The 18,333-nt window shown below is 45.9% G+C and overlaps 1 protein-coding gene across 3 annotated transcripts in view; it reads left to right on the plus strand.

The window, feature by feature from the left end:
* The window catches only part of LOC132230615 (E3 SUMO-protein ligase RanBP2-like), a 96,765-nt gene that overhangs the window by 4,631 nt on the left and 73,801 nt on the right, over positions 1–18,333 (plus strand). For all 3 annotated transcript variants that reach the window (XM_059688336.1, XM_059688334.1, XM_059688335.1), the window contains exon 2: positions 18,040–18,107. In XM_059688336.1, coding sequence (XP_059544319.1) covers positions 18,040–18,107 — 68 coding nt within the window. The remainder of the gene's footprint in view (positions 1–18,039; positions 18,108–18,333) is intronic.

Here is an 18,333-nt window from a genome sequence, read left to right on the forward strand (position 1 = left end):
GGCAGGGTCGATGGGGAGGTTGTGGCGCCACCCCCTGTCACGCACAGAGCAGGGCCCATCAGGGGGTAGGGGCGCTGTCCCCTGTCATGCACAGAGCAGGGCCAATCAGGGGGTTGGGGAGCTCCCCCCTGTCACGCACAGAGCAGGGTCGATCAGGGGGTTGGGGAGCTCCCCCCGTCACGCACAGAGCAGGGCCCATCAAGGAGTTGGGGAGCTCCCCCCTGTCACACACAGAGCAGGGCCCATCAGGGGGTTGAGCTCCCCCCTGTCACTCACAGTGTAGGGCCGATAGGGGAGTTGGCACACCGCCCCCTGTCTCATACAGAGCAGGGCCGATCAGGGGGTTGGGGCGCCGCCCTCTATCACCCACAGAGCAGGGCCGATCAGGGGGTCCCTTGGGGCGGGGGGCGCACCTTGAGGTCCTCTGTCATGCTCTGCGGGCGGGGGGCACGGCCTGAGGTCCCCCATGAAGCCCCGCATAGCTGGGGGCGCAGCGTCAGGTCCCCCGGCCTGGCACCGGGGCAGGGTGTGTGTGGCCTCAGGTCCTCCGTCCTGGGGTGGGGGGCGCGGCCTGAGGTACCCCAGCCTGGCCCTGGGGCCAGGGCCATGGCCTGAGGTCACCCGTTAAGCCCCGCCGGGCGGTGGGTGAACCCTGAGGTCCCATGCCCAGCCCCACCAGGCGTGGGGCGCAGCCTCAGGTCCCTGCTGATTGCTCATTAAGGCTCATTACGGGAACTCGGCCTCTGCTGTGGGCATAGCTATCTTTTGTTACGGAATCCCTGCCTCCGCTGTGGTTGCAGCCATCTTGACCATTACGGAGTGATGGTCAATTTGCATATTTTCTCTTTATTAGGTAAGACAGTCTGTTTTAATGAGATAGTTGGAAGCAAATTAGGTAATGGAGTTCGTTTTTCTATTATCTATTGACATGTGTCTAGTAGGAATCTTTATTGTTAACGGGGAAAGAAAGTTCTGTCCCTTTTAAATGCCATTTTGATTGTTATGTATTATTGTCATAAGTTATTGTCATTCCTCATATCTTTGAAATTTATGAGTTCATGATGGTGGGGCGGTGGGTGGGGGGGCTCTGTATACCCAATTCTGGTATATTCCTTTGCTTTGTAAAAGTATATTTGATTTTCTTGACCTGTTTTTGCAGTGTTAAGAATACTGAATGAGCCATAACCGGTTTGGCTCAGTGGATAGAGCGTTGGCCTATGGACTGAAAGGTCCCAGGTTCGATTCCAGTCAAGGGCATGTACCTTGGTTGTTGGCACATCCCCAGTAGGGGGTGCGCAGGAGGCAGCTGATCGATGTTTCTCTCTCATCGATGTTTCTAACTCTCTCTCTCCCTTCCTCTCTGTAAAAAATCAATAAAATATATATTAAAGAAAATACTGAATGAAGTTTAAGATTGCTTGTAGTTCTTTAGTTTAGAATATACTCTGTTAAAAAAGATGTAGTGTCAAGACTGTCATACTAAGATCACTTGGAATAATTTCCTTAGTATATGTCAGTATTTTGACATAAAATTAGAGTATATTTTTAACAGCTTTACTGAGATGTAACTCACATACCATACAGATGAGTTTTGGTATGTTACTTTATTGATGTTTTAAATTGTGGTAAAATATATATAACAGAAGTTGCCATTTTTACCACTTTTATGTATACAATTCAGTTGTATTAATTACATTCATAATGTTGTTCAGCCATCACCATTATCTACATAGTTAAGTTTTTGAGGAGTCCAATTATACATGGATTTTTGATTGCATGTGAGGTCAGTACCCCTACACACCCAGGGGTCAACTGTCTTTGTAAAACTTTTCATCACCTTGAACAGAAACTTGGTAACAATTAAGCAATAACTTCCATGTTACCCTTCTCCCCCTAGCCCTGGTTACCTCTAATCATCTTTCTTCCTCTATGAATTTGCCTATTTTTGATATTTCATATAAGTGGGAACATACAATTTTCTTTTGTTTCTGGCTTATTTCACTTAGCATGTTTTAAGGATTCATCCATGTTGTAGCCAGTGTCAAAATTTCATTCTTTATTATTACTGAATAATAATTCACTATGTGCATATTCCACATTTTGTTTATTCATTCCTCTGTTGAAGGATACTTGGATTGTTTCACCTTTTGGCTATTATAAGTAATGATGCTGTGAATATGGGTATACAAATCTGTTTGAGACCTTGTTTTCCATTTTTTGGGGGGACATTTATCAGGTTGTACAATTATGGGGCCATAGTCTATGCTTAGCTTTTGAGGAATCACCAACCTTTTCCACAATGGGTGCACCATTTTATCTCACAGCAATGTAAGAAGAATGGTTTGTTACTCCACATCCTTGCTAAATTTTGCTATTTTCTTTCTTCTTTAAAAAAATTTTTTTTATTGAAGCTAATGTAGTAGGTGGTTTCTCATGGTGGTTTTGATATGCATTTTCTTTCTTTCTTTTTTTTTAAAGTATATTTTTATTGCTTTCAAAGAGGAAGGGCGAGAGATAGAGGTAGAGATAGAGACATCAATGATGAGAGATAATCATTGATCAACTGCCTCCCGCACACCCCACACATTGGGATCACACACCCCACACGTTGGGATCGAGCCCGCAAACCGGGCATGTGTCCTCACCGGGAATCGAACCGTGACCTCCTGGTTCATAGGTCGATGCTCAACCACTGAGCTACGCTGGCTGGGCTGCATTTTCTTAATTACTAATATTGAGCACCATTTCCTGGCTTATTGGCCATTTGCATATCTTTAGAGAAATGTCTATTTAGGTTCTTTGCCTTGGTTTTAACTGCATATTTGTTTTCTGTTGTTGGTTTGTAGAAATTCTTTATCTATGTAAGATGATTTCTAAATAATTTTATAATTTTGTAGGTCGCCTTTTCACTTTCTTAATAATTTCAGTTGATGCACAGTAGTTTTTAGTTTAGATGAATTTCATTTTACCCACTTTTTTCTTTCATGTCTTGTGGGGTCATGTCTGATAATACATTGCCAAATCCAAGGTTATGAGAACTTACCCTTTTGTTTTTTTCTAAGAGTTTATGGACTTGACACCTTTGTCAGGAATCAGTTGACCATCGATTTATGGGTTTATCTCTGAACAATCAAATCTCTTCCATTGGCCTACATGCCTGTTCTTATGTTAGTACCACACTGTCATTGTTTTTTAATCCTCACCCAAGGATGTGTTTTCCCCCCCCATTGATTTTATGAAGAGGAGGGGGGTAGAGAGAGGGAGAGAAGGCAAGAGAGAAGAAATAATTGCTCTGAGAGAAAAACATTGATCGGTTGCCTACATCACCCACCCTGACGAGGGATTGAACCCACAACCCAGGTATGTGTTTGACCAAATAGAACCAGCAGCCTTTTAGCGCACAGGATGATGCTCAACCAACTGAGCCGCTCTGGCTGAGCTGTGTGTAGGTTTTTGTGACAAGTTCTGAACTCCTCTGGGTAAATACCAAGGAGCACTATTGATGAATCATATGTTTAGTATATAAGAAACAGCCAAACTGTCTTCCTATGTGCATACACCATTTTGCTTTCCCACTAGCAATGAAAGAGTTCCCGTAGCACCACATCCTCACCAGCATTTGGTGGTGAAAGTGTTCTGGATTTTGGCTCTTCTAATAGGAATGAATATAATGTCCCCTCATTGTGCTTTTTAAAAAATCCTCACCTGAGGATTGATTATTTTAGAGGGCGGATGTGTGAGAGAGAAACATCAATGTGAGAAACATGATCATCATCGATTGGTTGGCTCCCTTACATGCCCTGACTGGGGATCGAACTTGGAAACCTAGGTGTGTGTCCTGACCGGGAATTGGACCTACAACATTTTGGTGTACAGAAGGACGCTCCAACAAACTGAGCCACCTGATGTGGGTAGTACCCTCCACATTAGCTTGTTTAATTTTTATATGTTTATTTGCTGTCTCTATGTCTTCTTTGATGATGTTTCTGTTCAGGTCTTTTGACTTTGCCCCATTTTTTAATTGGGTTGTTTTCTTATTGTTGATTTTTAAGAGTTATTTGTGTACTTTGGATAATAGGCCTTTCTCAGATGTTCCTTGCAAATGATTTCTCCTGGGGTGTGGCTTCTCTTCATTCTCTTGACAGTGTCTTTGGTAGAACAGAAAAATTTAATTTTAATGAAATAGAACTTATTAATTCTTCCATGGATTGTGCCATTGGTGCTGTATCTAAAAAGTTATAGCCAAACTTGTGGTCATCTAGATTTTCTCCTATGTTATTTACTAGGAGTTTTATAGTTTTGTATTTTACATTTAGGTCTGTGATTCATTTTGAGTTAAATTCTGTGAAGGGTGGGTGTGAGGTCTGTGTCTAGATTCATTACTTTGCACGTGGATGTCCAATTGTTCTAACCTTTGTTGAAAGACTTTTCTCCATTATATTGTCTTTCCTCCTTTGTTGCAGTTATTTGACTCATTTCTGGGCACTCTGTTCTGTCTGATTTTACTGTTTATACTTTCACTTACATCACACATTGTCTTGATTACTCTAGCTTTGTGTTGAAGTCAGGTAATGTCTGTCCTCCCAACTTTCTTCAGTATCTTGTTGGCTATTATTGTTATTCTACGTAAACTTTGGAATCAGATGTAGATATGCTGGATTGCATCATTGTTTTTTGCTGAGCTAGTGTTGCATACCTGGGATAAATACCAATTGTTCATGACATATGCTTCTTTTTATACATTTTAGGATTCAGTTGCTAATATTTTCTTGAGGGTTTTTTTTTTTTTGCATCTATGTTTGCGAGCATTGTTGGTCTGCAGTTACCTTTTCTTGTAATGTCTTTGTCTGGTTTTAGTGTTAAGGTAATGTTGGCCTCAGAATGAGTTAGGAGGTGTTTCCTTTGTTTTTAGCCTTGGAAAGATTATAGGGAATTGGAGTAATTTCTTCCTTAAATGTTTGATAGAATTCATTAGTGAGCCCATCTGGGCGTGGTGATTTTCTGTTTTGGGAGGTGATTAATTATTGATTCAATTTCTTTAATAAAAATAGGCCTGTTCAGGCCAGCTATTTCTCTAGTGTGAATTTTGGCAGATTGTGTCTTTTAAGGAATTGGTTCATGTCATCTAGGTTATCAGATTTGTGGGTTGAGTTGTTCATAATCTTCCTTTATTATCCTTTTAGTCATGTGTTTTTAGGCGCATACCACATTAAGGACTTTTATGTCTCCTAGGTGAATTGACTACTGCATCAATATGTAATGCTTCTCTTGATCCAGTAGCTTTCCTTGCTCTGAAGTCTTCTCTGCCTGAAATTAAGATAGCTTCTCTTGCTTTTTTTTTTTTTAATATATTTTATTGATTTTTTTTTACAGAGAGGAAGGGAGAGGAATAGAGAGTTAGAAACATCAATGAGAGAGAAACATCAATCAGCTGTCTCCTGCACACCTCCTACTGGGGATGTGCTCACAACCAAGGTACATGCCTTTGACCGGAATCGAACCTGGGACCCTTCAGTCTGCAGGCCGATGCTCTATCCACTGAGCCAAATCAGTTAGGGCTCTTGCTTTCTTTTGACTAGTATTAGATTGGTATATCTTTCCCCAACTATTCATATTTATTTATTTATTATTAAGGTATAGTTAGCATACAACATTATGTTGTTTCAGGTGTACAACATGATTCCCTGTTTGTATATATTGTGAAATGATTGCCGTAATAAGTCTAATTAACATCTGTCACTATACATAGCTACAGAACTTTTTTTTAATATATATATCTTTATTGATTTCAGAGAGGAAGGGAGAGGGAAAGAGAGAGAGAAACATCAATGATGAGAGAGAATCATTGATTGGCTGCCTCCTGCACGTCCCCTACTGGGGTTCAAACCCACAACCTAGGCACTTGCCCTTGACCAGAATCGAACCTGGGACCCTTTAGTCCGCAGGTGATGCTCTATCCACTGAGCCAAACCAGCTAGGGCGAACTTTTTTTTCTGGTGATGAAAACTTACAAGATTTACTCTCTTAGCAACTTTCAAATATGTATTATAGTATCACTAGGGGTCCGGTGCACGAAATTCGTGCACTGGCTGTGTGTGTGTGTGTGTGTGTGTGTGTGGGGGGGGGGGCGGGGAGTGTCCCTCAGCCCAGCCTGCCCCCTCTCACATACAGGGAGCCCTCAGGCGTTGACCCCCATCACCCTCCAATCGCAGGATCGGCCCCTTGCCCAGGCCTGACGCCTCTGACAGAGGTGTCAGGCCTGGGCAGGGGACCCCCAGACCCCTCCGATTGCTGGCTCTGCGCCTTGCCCAGGCCTGATGCCTCAGCCAGAGGCGTAGACCCCCATCACCCTCTGATCACCTGATCGGCCCCTTGCCTAGGCCTGACGCCTCCGCCAGAGGTGTCAGGCTTGGACAGGGGATCCCCATCTCCCCCCGATCACTGGCTCTGGCCCCCGCCCAGGCCTGAGGCCTCTGGCCCAGGAATCATGCCTGGGCAGGGGACCCCCATCTCCCTCTGATTGCTTGCTCCACCCCCCGCCCAAGCCTGACGCCTCTGACCCAGGCCTAATGCCTCAGCCAGAGGAGTTGACCCTCATCACCCTCCGATCACCAATCACCGGATCGGCCCCTTGACCAGGCCTGAGGCCTCCGGCAGAGGTGTCAGGACTGGGCAGGGGACCCCCAGCTCCCTGCGGTTGCAGGCTCCGCCCCTGCCCAGGCCTAACGCCTCTGGCTGAGGCATCCGGCTCGGGCAGCGGGGACCCGCAGCTGCAGCGGCCCCGTGATCGTGGGCTTCGCTTTAGGCCCAGGCAAGGGACCCCTAGCTCCTGGGACTGCCAGCTTTGACCGTGCCCAGCTCCCATCGCTGGCTCCACCCCTACTTCCTGCTATCACTGGCCAGGGCGGCAAAGGCGCCTGATTCTCCGATCATGGCTGGGGGGCAGGGCAAAGGCGGCCCCAGGGCCGCCTTTGCCCTGCCCCCCAGCTCTTAGCTCCCCCCTGGGTTTTTGATCACTGTCAGTGGCAGGGGGCTTCTTCCTGCTTTCCCTTTCGCCTCCCTGCATTGTGCCTACATATGCAAATTAACCGCCATCTTGTTGGCAGTTAACTGCCAATCTTAGTTGGCAGTTAATTTGCATATAGCCCTGATTAGCCAATGAAAAGGGTAGCTCGTACGCCAATTACCATTTTTCTCTTTTATTAGTGTTGATTAACTATAGCCACCATGCTGTAAGTTACAATCCTATGACATTATTTTATAACTGGAAGTTTATACCTTTGACTCACTTCACCTATTTCACCCTCTCCTCCACCCCTTCTGGCAGCCACCAGTCTGTTCTATCATCGATGAACTTGGTTTCTTTAATTTTTATTTTTTAAAAGATTCTACAGGTAAGTGAGGTCATGTGATATCTGTCTGATTTATTTCACTTAGCATAATGCTCTCAGGGTTCATTCATGTTGTCTCAAATGGCACGATTTCATTATTTTTCCACTGTATATAAATACTTACCTTTTCTATATCCAGTCTTCCTTGACGGACACTTAACTTAGGTTGTTTCCATATCTTGGCCATTGGCACTGAACCTGGGGGCACATATATCTTTTTTGAGTTAATGTGTGTTTTTTTTGTTGTTATTTTTTTTGTCTTGTTAATCTTCACCTGAGGATACTCTTTCCATTGCATGTGTCCTGACTGAGGGCTAGGAGTGAACCTGCAACCTAGGTACATGCCCTTGACTGGGAATCGTGCCCTTGACTGGGAATTAAACTGGCGACCCTTCAGTGTGTGGGGCTCTAACCACAGAGTACACTGTGACCAGGGTTCCAGTTAATGTAATTTTCTACAACATTTAAAAAAAAATATTTTTATTGATTTCAGAGAGGAAGGGAGAGAGAGAGAAACATCAATGATGAGAGAATCGTTGATTGGCTGCCTCCTGCGCGCCCCCTACTGGGGATTGAGCCGCAATCTGGGATGTGTCTTTGACTGGAATTGAATCCGGGGCCCTTCAGTCTCCAGGCTGATGCTCTATCCACTGAGCCAAACCAGCCACGGCTCCAACATGTTTTAAAAATCTGTATGTATGTTTTTTAAAAAAACATTTTTATTGATTTTTAAAGAGGGAGGGAGGAAGGGAGAGAGAAAGAAAAACACCCACGTGATAGCAGAAGGAACATCTATTGGCTGCCTCCTGCACCACCCCATCGGGAATTGAGCCCAAAATCTGGGCATGTGCCCTGACCCAGAATCAAACCAGCAGTCTTTTGGTGGGCCAGCAACTTTTTGGTTCATGGGACGACACCCATCGAGCCATACCAGCTGGGCTTAATCTATGTGTTTCAATATTTACTTTGGATTTCTTGTAGATAACATATACAGTTAGTTGACACTTGAACAATATGGGTTTGAACTGCGTGGGTGTACTTATGTCCAGATTTTTTTCCAATAAATATACAGTCAGCCCTTTGTATCCCTGGGTTTTGAATCTGTGTATTCAACCAACTGAGGATTGAAACTACTTTTGATCTGAATTTGAGAATCTGCGTTTGCAGGGGTGGGGATGTGGGCTACTTAAACATGGTTTCTTAACTGGGATGGAGTTAGTTCTCCTAACCCCTATGTTATTCAAGGGTCAGCTGTATGTACTTAGTGTTTCTATGAAACATTTTGCAAGCTGAAATGGCTAAAGCAAAGAGTATTCCTGCTATTGAAAGTTTGCATTAATGAAAGACCTGCATTATATGTGTTTTTGCTATCTGAAAGAAATCTTAACACGTTAAGCGCCCAATCAGTTACCAGTGACTGACACTATACTTTCTGTCCGGAAGACAAAACAAGCTGGGCGCTTAACATGTTAAGAGGGTTTTTGCTTTTACCTGTAATTGGAACATACTTTTTTAATTTTTTTTTTTATTTTGGAGAGAGAGGGAGAGAAAGAGAAAAACATCAACATGAAAGAGAAACATCCATCAGCTGCCTCCTGTGTGCCCCCTACTGGGGATTGAGTTTGCAACCTTCTGGTGCATGGGATGATGCTCAGCCAACTGAGCCACACCAGCAGATCATAATTTTTGATCCACTCTGACAATGCTGTCTTTTAATTAGTGCATTTAGAGGTGATATTGATATAGTTGGATTCATATCTACTATATTTGTGGCTGTTTTCTTTTTGTTGTCCTTGTTGTTTGTTCCTGTTTTTGTTTTTTACTCTTTTTCTGCCTTTGTGTTTTTTAAAATCTGTTTTTACTGATTTTCAGAGAGAAAGTGAGAGAAACAGAAACATCTATTGGTTGTCTCCTGTACGAACCCCAACCAGGGATCGAACCCTCAACCTAGGTATGTGCCCTGAACAGAAATGGAACCAGCAGCCTTTCAGTGCATGGGATGCCTCTCAACTAACTGAACCACACTGTTTTTTAGTTGAGCATTTTATGATTCCATTTTTGCTTTTTTCTTAGCTTATCAGCGAGATGTATTATTATTTTACTTGTTTAGTGGTTGCCCTAGAGTTTGCAATATACATTTATATGTAAACCAAGTCTGCTTTCAAATAACACTGCATTATTTCATTGGTAATATGAGTAACTTGTAATAACAAAAGAATCCTATTCCTTTCCTCCTAGCCCTCGTATCACTGCTGTGATACATGTTACTTACATGTAAACATACATGATTGTATATATATGTATTCAATTATGAATGATATGTAAAACGTTTACGTATATATGTGTGAAGAGATGAATTATTTAATAGATGCTGCTTGAAGAATTGACACTTGTTAATTATTTGTTTAAAAAATAGGGCTTTAGCCTACATTATTTACCAAAATGTTTCAGACTTAACAGTAATTTTGGAGAAACTGAAAGAAAATGTAGATGAATACTTCATGTATCTCAAATGAGAAAGGCCTTTTTAAAAATCTTGTAATCTGAAACAGTAAACAGTAAAGATTATTACTGTGTAAAACTTGAAGTCTTATTTCCCAAACTCATTAAGCACTGAGACAAATGTCAACCTAGGAAAACTGTGAAAAACCCTCAAATATCATTCTGGTTCAGAACTCTTAAAAATTATTCAGTTTTTTTCTCGGCCCTCTCAAAATTGGAATAGCTAAAGTACATTAATAACTTATACTATAAATATTTGAGTGTGACTATTAAAACTATCTTATTAATTAGAGAAATGCTAGGTTGACTCAGTGGTACTTCTACCTATCAAATTAGCAGCGATTGAAGAAATGCAAAAAATCAGTATTGATGAATATATACTCTGATTAAGGCATAGAATACTGAGTAGAGAACTAAATTGATAGAAACTTTATGGAGGAGAATTAGTAATGTAGCAAAAACATCAAATTTTTATATTCTTTGGACTAATCAAGTTTTAAAAGTCTTCTATCAATCCTATCTAATAAAAGAGAAACATGGTAATTAGCGTACGACTGCTACCCTTCCCATTGGCTAATCAGGGCGATATGCAAATTAACTGCCAGCCAAGATGGTGGCTGGCAGCCAGGCAGCTTGAAACTAACATGAGGCTTGCTTGCTTCAGTGACGGAGGACTCCAACGTTCCCCACCTGCCTTGCCAGTCTCTGAGCCTGCAGTTTCAAACATTGTAACAAATATAGAAGCTAAACAAAACCCCAGAAACCTGTTTTCAGCTAGCCGGGATCTCAGAGCTGGAGTTATGCCTTGTTTCGATTATAGAACCCCAAAAAACCAGATACCTGCTTTCAGCAGCAGAGGCCTCAGAGCTGGAGTCAGAGCTAAAGCTGGCCCAGAATAAAAAGAAAAAAAGAAAAAAGAAAAAAAAAGGAGCAGTTGGGAGCTTCAGGCCTCAGCCCCTCACCCAGACTGGCCAGGCACCCCAGTGGGGACCCCCACCCTGAAGGGTGTGTGACCAGCTGCAAACAGCCTTCATCCCCTCACCCAGGCTGGCCAGGCACCCCAGTGGGGATCCCCACCCTGATCCAGGACACCCTTCAGGGCAAACCAGCCGGCCCCGACCCATGCACCAGGCCTCTATCCTATATAGTAAAAGGATAATATGCCTCCCAGCACCGGGATCAGCAGAGCTGAGAGGCCTCTCGGCACCAGGATCAGCGTGACAGGGGGCAGCGCCCAAACCCCCTGATCGCCCTGCGGCTCTGTGTGTGACAGGGGGCAAGGCCACAACCTCCCTATCCGCCCTGCTCTGTTCGTGACAGGGGAAGGCGCCCCAACCTCCTGATCAGCCCTGCTCTGTGCCTGATAGGGGGGAGGTCCCCAACCCCCTGGTTGCCCTGTGGCTCTGTTTGTGACAGGGTGCAGCACCCCAACCCCCTGATCGGCCCTACTCTGTGTGTGACAGGGTGCGGCGCCCCAACCCCCCACCTCCCACGGGCCCTGCTCTGTGTGTGATGGGGTAGAGCCATAACCTCCCCATCGGCCCTGCCCTGAGTGTGACAGTGGTGGCGCCCCAACCCCCTGATCGGCCCTGCTCTGTGGGTGATCGAGGGCGGTGCCCAACCCCCTGATCCGCCCTGCTCTGTGTGTGACAAGGGGCGGTGCCCCAACTCCCCTATCGGCCCTACTCTGTGAGTGACGGGGGGAGCTCCTCAACCCCCTGATGGGCCCTGTTCTGTGCGTGACAGGGTACGGAGCCCCATCCCCCCTTGATGGGCCCTGCTCTGTGCGTGACAGGGGGCAGCGCCCCAACCCCCTGATTGGCCCTTCTCTGTGCGTGACGGGGGTGGCGCCGCAACCTTTCCATCGACCCTGCCTTGAGTGTGACAGGGGACGGTGCCCCAACCCCCCAATCGGCCCTACCCTGAGTGTGACTGAGGGTGGCATTGCAACTTCCCGATCCGCCCTGCTCTGTGCATGACAGGGGGCGGCGCCCCAACTCCCCAATCGGCCCTGCTCTGAGCCCGACCAGGGGCTGCACCTAGGGATTGGGCCTGCCCTCTGCCACCCGGGAGCAGGCCTAAGCCAGCAGGTCGTTATCTCCCGAGGGGTCCCAGACTGCGAGAGGGCACAGGCCAGGCTGAGGGACCCCTCCTTCCCCCCGAGTGCACAAATTTTTGTGCACCAGGCCTCTAGTCAACACTAATAAAAGAGAAAAATGGTAATTGGCGTACGAGCTACCCTTTTCATTGGCTAATCAGGGCTATATGCAAATTAACTGCCAACTAAGATTGGCAGTTGACTGCCAACAAGATGGCGGTTAATTTGCATATGCAGGCACAATGCAGGGAGGCGAAAGGGAAAGCAGGAAGAAGCCCCCTGCCACTGACAGTGATCAAAAACCCAGGGGGGAGCTAAGAGCTGGGGGGCAGGGCAAAGGCAGCCCTGGGGCCGCCTTTGCCCTGCCCCCCAGCCATGATCGGAGAATCAGGCGCCTTTGCCACCCTGGCCAGTGATAGCAGGAAGTAGGGGTGGAGCCAGCGATGGGAGCTGGGCACGGTCAAAGCTGGCAGTCCCAGGAGCTAGGGGTCCCTTGCCTGGGCCTAAAGCGAAGCCCACGATCACGGGGCCGCTGCAGCTGCGGGTCCCCGCTGCCCGAGCCGGATGCCTCAGCCAGAGGCGTTAGGCCTGGGCAGGGGCGGAGCCTGCAACCGCAGGGAGCTGGGGGTCCCCTGCCCAGTCCTGACACCTCTGCCGGAGGCCTCAGGCCTGGTCAAGGGGCCGATCCGGTGATTGGTGGTCGGAGGAGGGTGATGAGGGTCAACTCCTCTGGCTGAGGCATTAGGCCTGGGTCAGAGGCGTCAGGCTTGGGCGGGGAGTGGAGCAAGCAATCAGAGGGAGATGGGGGTCCCCTGCCCAGGCATGATTCCTGGGCCAGAGGCCTCAGGCCTGGGCGGGGGCCAGAGCCAGTGATCGGGGGGAGATGGGGATCCCCTGTCCAAGCCTGACACCTCTGGCGGAGGCGTCAGGCCTAGGCAAGGGGCCGATCAGGTGATCAGAGGGTGATGGGGGTCTACGCCTCTGGCTGAGGCATCAGGCCTGGGCAAGGCGCAGAGCCAGCAATCGGAGGGGTCTGGGGGTCCCCTGCCCAGGCCTGACACCTCTGTCAGAGGCGTCAGGCCTGGGCAAGGGGCCGATCCTGCGATTGGAGGGTGATGGGGGTCAACGCCTGAGGGCTCCCTGTATGTGAGAGGGGGCAGGCTGGGCTGAGGGACACTCCCCCCACACACACAGCCAGTGCACGAATTTCGTTCACCGGACCCCTAGTATATATATAAAAGGCTAATGTGCAAAGTGTCCCCTCGGGAGTTTGACCGGAGACCGGGAGTTCGATCGCTTCCTTGATGTGCACTGACCACCAGGTGGCAGCGCGGAACGAAGAAAGGCCCCAGCCAGTAGCCGGAAGGCCCCGATAGGCCCTGATCGCCAGCCAGGCCTAGGGACCCTACCCGTGCACGAATTTCGTGGACCAGGCCTCTAGTTTATCATAAGGTCATAATCAGTGAGCACACAAATTTATCTGTATTTAAGTAAATATTGAATATATATCACCCGTGAGATAATGTTCTTGGATCCGTGGTAGTTATAAGCCACAGGGGCCCTATCCTGATCGAGCCTACAGTTTTGAGGACAAACACTCATGCTAGTAAAAGCAATACAAATAATTACAACTTGTATAAATGTAGTGATGGAAATAAATAGGATTTTGTGATAAATAATGATGGCATGCTTCAGTCAGGGAAGGCGGTGGGGAATTATCTGAAATTCCATCTGCTGTGCTGTCTTATTAAGGGGATTCTTGGAAGCATTTAGACAAAACCTCTTTCATGTTACTTTGACTTAGTTACTTCTTAGGCACATTAATATGCCATTTATTTATATTTATCATCTATTTACTTATTTGTTAATCCCCGCCTAAGGATACATTTTTTTTAGAGAGTGGAAGGGAGGGAGGGGTAGAGAGAGAAACACCCATGTGAGAGAGACACATCAATTGGTTGCCTCCTGCACATTCCCTGACTAGGGCCTGGGAATTGAACCTGCAATCCAGGCACCTGACCTTGACCAGAATTTAATCTGAGACCCTTTGGTTAGCAGGCTGAAGCGCTTTGTCCTCTGAGCCAAACCAGCTAGGGCAATGAGACCTTTTTTTGACAGCCCTGCCTCTCACCCTATCTAATAAAGAGATAATATGCAAATTGACCATTACTCCAACACACAAGATGGTTGCCCCCATGTGGTCAAAGATGGCTACCACAAGATGGCCTGCAGGGGAGGGCAGTTGGGGGCGATCAGGCCAGCAGGGGAGAGCAGTTGGGAGGGACCAGGCCTGCAGGGGAGGGCAGTTGGGGGCGACCAGGCCAACAGGGGAAGGCAGTTGGGGGTGACCAGGCTGGTAGGGAAGGGTAGTTGGGGGTGACCAGGCCTGCAGGGGAGGGCAGTTGATGGGACCAGTTCTGCAGGGGAGGGCAGTTAGGGGCATTCGGGCAGACAGGGGAGCAGTTAGGTGTGAATCAGGCTGGCAGGGGAGTGGTTAGGGGGTAATCAGGCTGGCAGGCAGGCGAGTGTTTGGGAGTCAGCAGTCCTGGATTGTGAGAGGGATGTCCAATTGCTCATTTAGGCCCAATCCCACCAGGCATCCCTCGAGGGGTGCCCAGATTGGAGAGGGTGCAGGCTGGGCTGAGGGACACGTTCCCCCCCCACCCCCCATGTACGAATTTCTTGCACCAGTCCTCTAGGCCTATATAATAAAGAGCTAATATGCTAATTAGACTGGAAGGCGGAACAACCTTCTGGAACAACCAGTGGGTGGAGGGCAGGGCCGCGGGGCCAGTCCGGGCTGCAAAGGCCTACTCTTGCAGTAATTTTGTGCTTTGGGCCTCTAGTTTTATAGAATTTATAATGCCATTGTTTGTGCCCCACCACCATTACCAACTAAAAAAGGAGAAACACTTCTAACTAAACAGGCAGTGTTAGAATATATGTAGTTTGTCAGATGAATATTGATTTTATCTTTGTTAAAAGTTGGCATATTGCAGATAATTGATGAAATACTGTGAAATAGTGCGCTGTCCTCCCATACTATTTGCTTCTCATTTCTCCTAAAATACAGGCTTTCTGAAGACAGAGACTTTCAGTTCCCCAGAAAGTGCCTGGTGAACAGTAGGCACAATGAATAGATCCTGTATATGCATTTTTAAAAGATTTTTTAAAAATTAACTTTTAGAGAGACAGAAAGGAGAGAGAGAGACAGAAACATTGATGTGAAAGCGAAACAATGATCATCTGCTTCTTGCACATCCCTTACTGGGGATTGATCCTACAACCTTGGCCTGTGCCTTGATCAGGAATTGAACCAGCAACCTTTTGCTGCATGGGATGATGCTCAAATGAGCCACATTGGCCAGGGCCTGAATATGCAGTTTTTACAGATAAATTTTTTTTTTTACCAGGGAGACAATGAGACCTTGGTTCTAGTCTTCTTGAAAGATTTTAATCAAGAGACAAGGTGCAGCCCCACCAGCATAGCTTAGTGGTTGATCATGGACCCATAAATCAGGAGGTCACAGTTTGATTCCTGGTCAAGAAATATACCTGGGTTATGGCTTGATCCCCAGTAGGGGGTGTGCAGGAGGCAGCCGATCAATGATTCTCTGTCATCATTGATGTTTTTCTGGCTTTCTCCCTCTTCCTCTCCCTTCCTCTGTGAAATAAATAAAAAAATTTTTTTTTAAAAAAAGAAACAAAGTGCAACAAAACCAGCAAGAATTTATTGGCTGCAGCAAAAGGACATTTGGGACAGTGAAACAAGGAAGATGCAAATAGGAGAGCCTAGGTTGGGCAGCTTTGTTTCACTGTGAAGTCAGAGAAAAAGAGGGCCTTGAAGACAGGTTTAGGGGGTTATTAGCCCAGAACAAGCTGCTATTCCCATTGCTTCCCTGGTTGCAAGTCTTGTGGGGTTCTTTGGAGTTTAGGAGATATATACCTGGAGGGGTAGAAGAGGAGGAAGGGAATGGGGTCCTTTGTGTTAAAGGTATTTATCTCTTGCTGGCAGGAATCCTAGGGAAGGTCTCAGTGAAGGGTTGCAATAGAATATTCATAAGCTTTCCAGGTGTGCTCTTTCACGGTCCTGGTCTCCACTAATTGGTTGGAACCAGGGGGTCATTAGTCATTGTAGCTAGTCCTGAGGCAACCATGGTATTACTTGTCTGGTTTTGCTCCTTTTCTGGGCCTGGAGCTGAAATAAAACTGAAGCCTAGATGTTATTAGGAAGGAAAAGATCAGAGGGTCTAAAGCCATGATCATCAAAATGAACGATCAAGGAGTTCAAACTGCATAACCAGGGATATGTTAGGAGGAAAGATTAGCCTGGGGATGAGGCCCATGTTTTCTCTGTTTTGCCCCTTGTCTGGTACCCAGGGCTTTCCACCCTGATGACCTTCTGTACTGATCCATCATCCTTGCTCTGCTCATGTCTGTCTAACTGCCTATCAGTAAATGAAAATATACTGCTTTGTAGACTACTGTTTTTCACTTAGTACCTTGATTTTTCTTCTGTGTCCTTGTATAGTTTAAAAATATAAGATATTTAATGGCTGTATACTCCTATGACATGTATATAAAACTAGCTATTGTGTCCCGACATTCTGGACTTTGGAATATATATATATATATATATATATATATATATATATATATAAAAAGCCCGTGGCCCTAATGCTGTAATGGCCAAAGACTGGTTCGGGTGGGTGGGTGCGTGTGGGTGGGTGGGGCTGCGAGCAAGGCGGGGCGGCTAGTGGGTGGAGTTTCGTGATTTCGTGCACTGGGCTTCTAGTATAGAAATAAAAGAGCCAGAGTGTGGGCTTGGCTTATTACCAGAAGAATTCAGTGTTTATTTCTGCCTTTTTAATTCCTAAGTATAAAATACTGATCTGTACAGAGAATAGTGCCTGGATCAGGGAATAAATCCCCAGTGCCTTAATAGGTCTGAAGTAGTAGCTGCTTATTCTTACCTGTAAAGGCTTTCACATGGTAAAATAGAGGTTTCTGGTATACTTCCCCATCCATCCCAAAGTATCTGTTTACTTATATGTAAAGTAAGAGAGTGGCACCAAATGATTTTTAAAGCTTTTGCCTTAGAAACAGAATCATAAATTCTTTTTTTAAAATCTTCACTAGAGGATATGCTTACTGAGAGGTGGGCGGCGGGGGGGGGGGTGGTGGAGAGGAGAGAGGTGAGGCGGCTGGGGGTGGGGGAAGAGAGAGAGAGAGAGAGAGAGGGAGAGAGAGAGAACACACATTGATGGTTTTCCTCCCACATGCCACCCCCACCAGAGATGAAACCTGCAACCCAGGTACGTGCCCGGACTAGGAATCCAACCCAGAACCTTTTTGGTGTATGGGATGACGCCCAACCAACTGAGCCATACCTGGCCAGGGCACTGACATAAATTCTTAATTTCTGATAATGGTCTTATGTTGCTGTACTTAAATTTGCTTTGTTTTATGATGAAAACTAGAGGCCCAGTGCACAAAATTTGTGCACTCAGGGGAGGTCCCTCAGCCCAGATTGCGAGAGGGCCAGGCTTAGGGACCCCACTGGTGCACAATTGGGGCCGGGGAGGGACCGCTGGAGGGCTCCAGGGTGTGTCCAGCCTGTCTTGCTCAGTTCTAGTCAGCTGGACCCCAGCAGCAAGCTAACCTACAGGTCAGATCGTCTGCCCCCTGGTGGTCAGGGCACGTCATAGCGACTAGTCAACTGTCTGCCCCCTCGTGGTCAGTGCACATCATAACGAGTAGTTGAGTGGCCTTAGCATATCATTAGCATATTACACTTTGATTGGTTGAATGGCCGACTGGATGACCAGATACTTAGTATATTATATTAGGCTTTTATTATATAGAATTATTATGTGGAATCATGGCTTTCAGAGCATACATGCTTTTCTACAAGCAATTTCATTTACCTCTGAAGTGAACAAAAATGAAATATATTAATATTAATTTTATTAGAACAGATTTTTAGTTCTTATGAAAAATTTTCAAAATTTGAAATATGAAAAATAAAGAACTTTTAATGTTTTTTAGAAATCAATGAAAGGATTCTACTTTGCAAAGCTGTACTATGAAGCTAAAGAATATGATCTTGCTAAAAAGTAAGTACCAAACTAAACATGCTTTAGTTTTCCAAAATCATGTTCTTCTTTGAAATGGGTAAAAAACTGTTGCCATTTTTCAGCAGTTCTTCCTAAGTATGTCCTGGAAATAAGGGATTCATCACTCAGACTGATCTTAAGGACTAGCCTAGATTCCTTGGAGTTGAGCCTGGAATGAGTATTTTCTGCATGCCTACCAAAGGCAAATTGTTTGCCTTAAAATACT

The sequence above is a fragment of the Myotis daubentonii genome, chromosome 3 (genome assembly GCF_963259705.1).
Source record: "Myotis daubentonii chromosome 3, mMyoDau2.1, whole genome shotgun sequence".
Lineage (NCBI taxonomy): Eukaryota > Metazoa > Chordata > Mammalia > Chiroptera > Vespertilionidae > Myotis > Myotis daubentonii.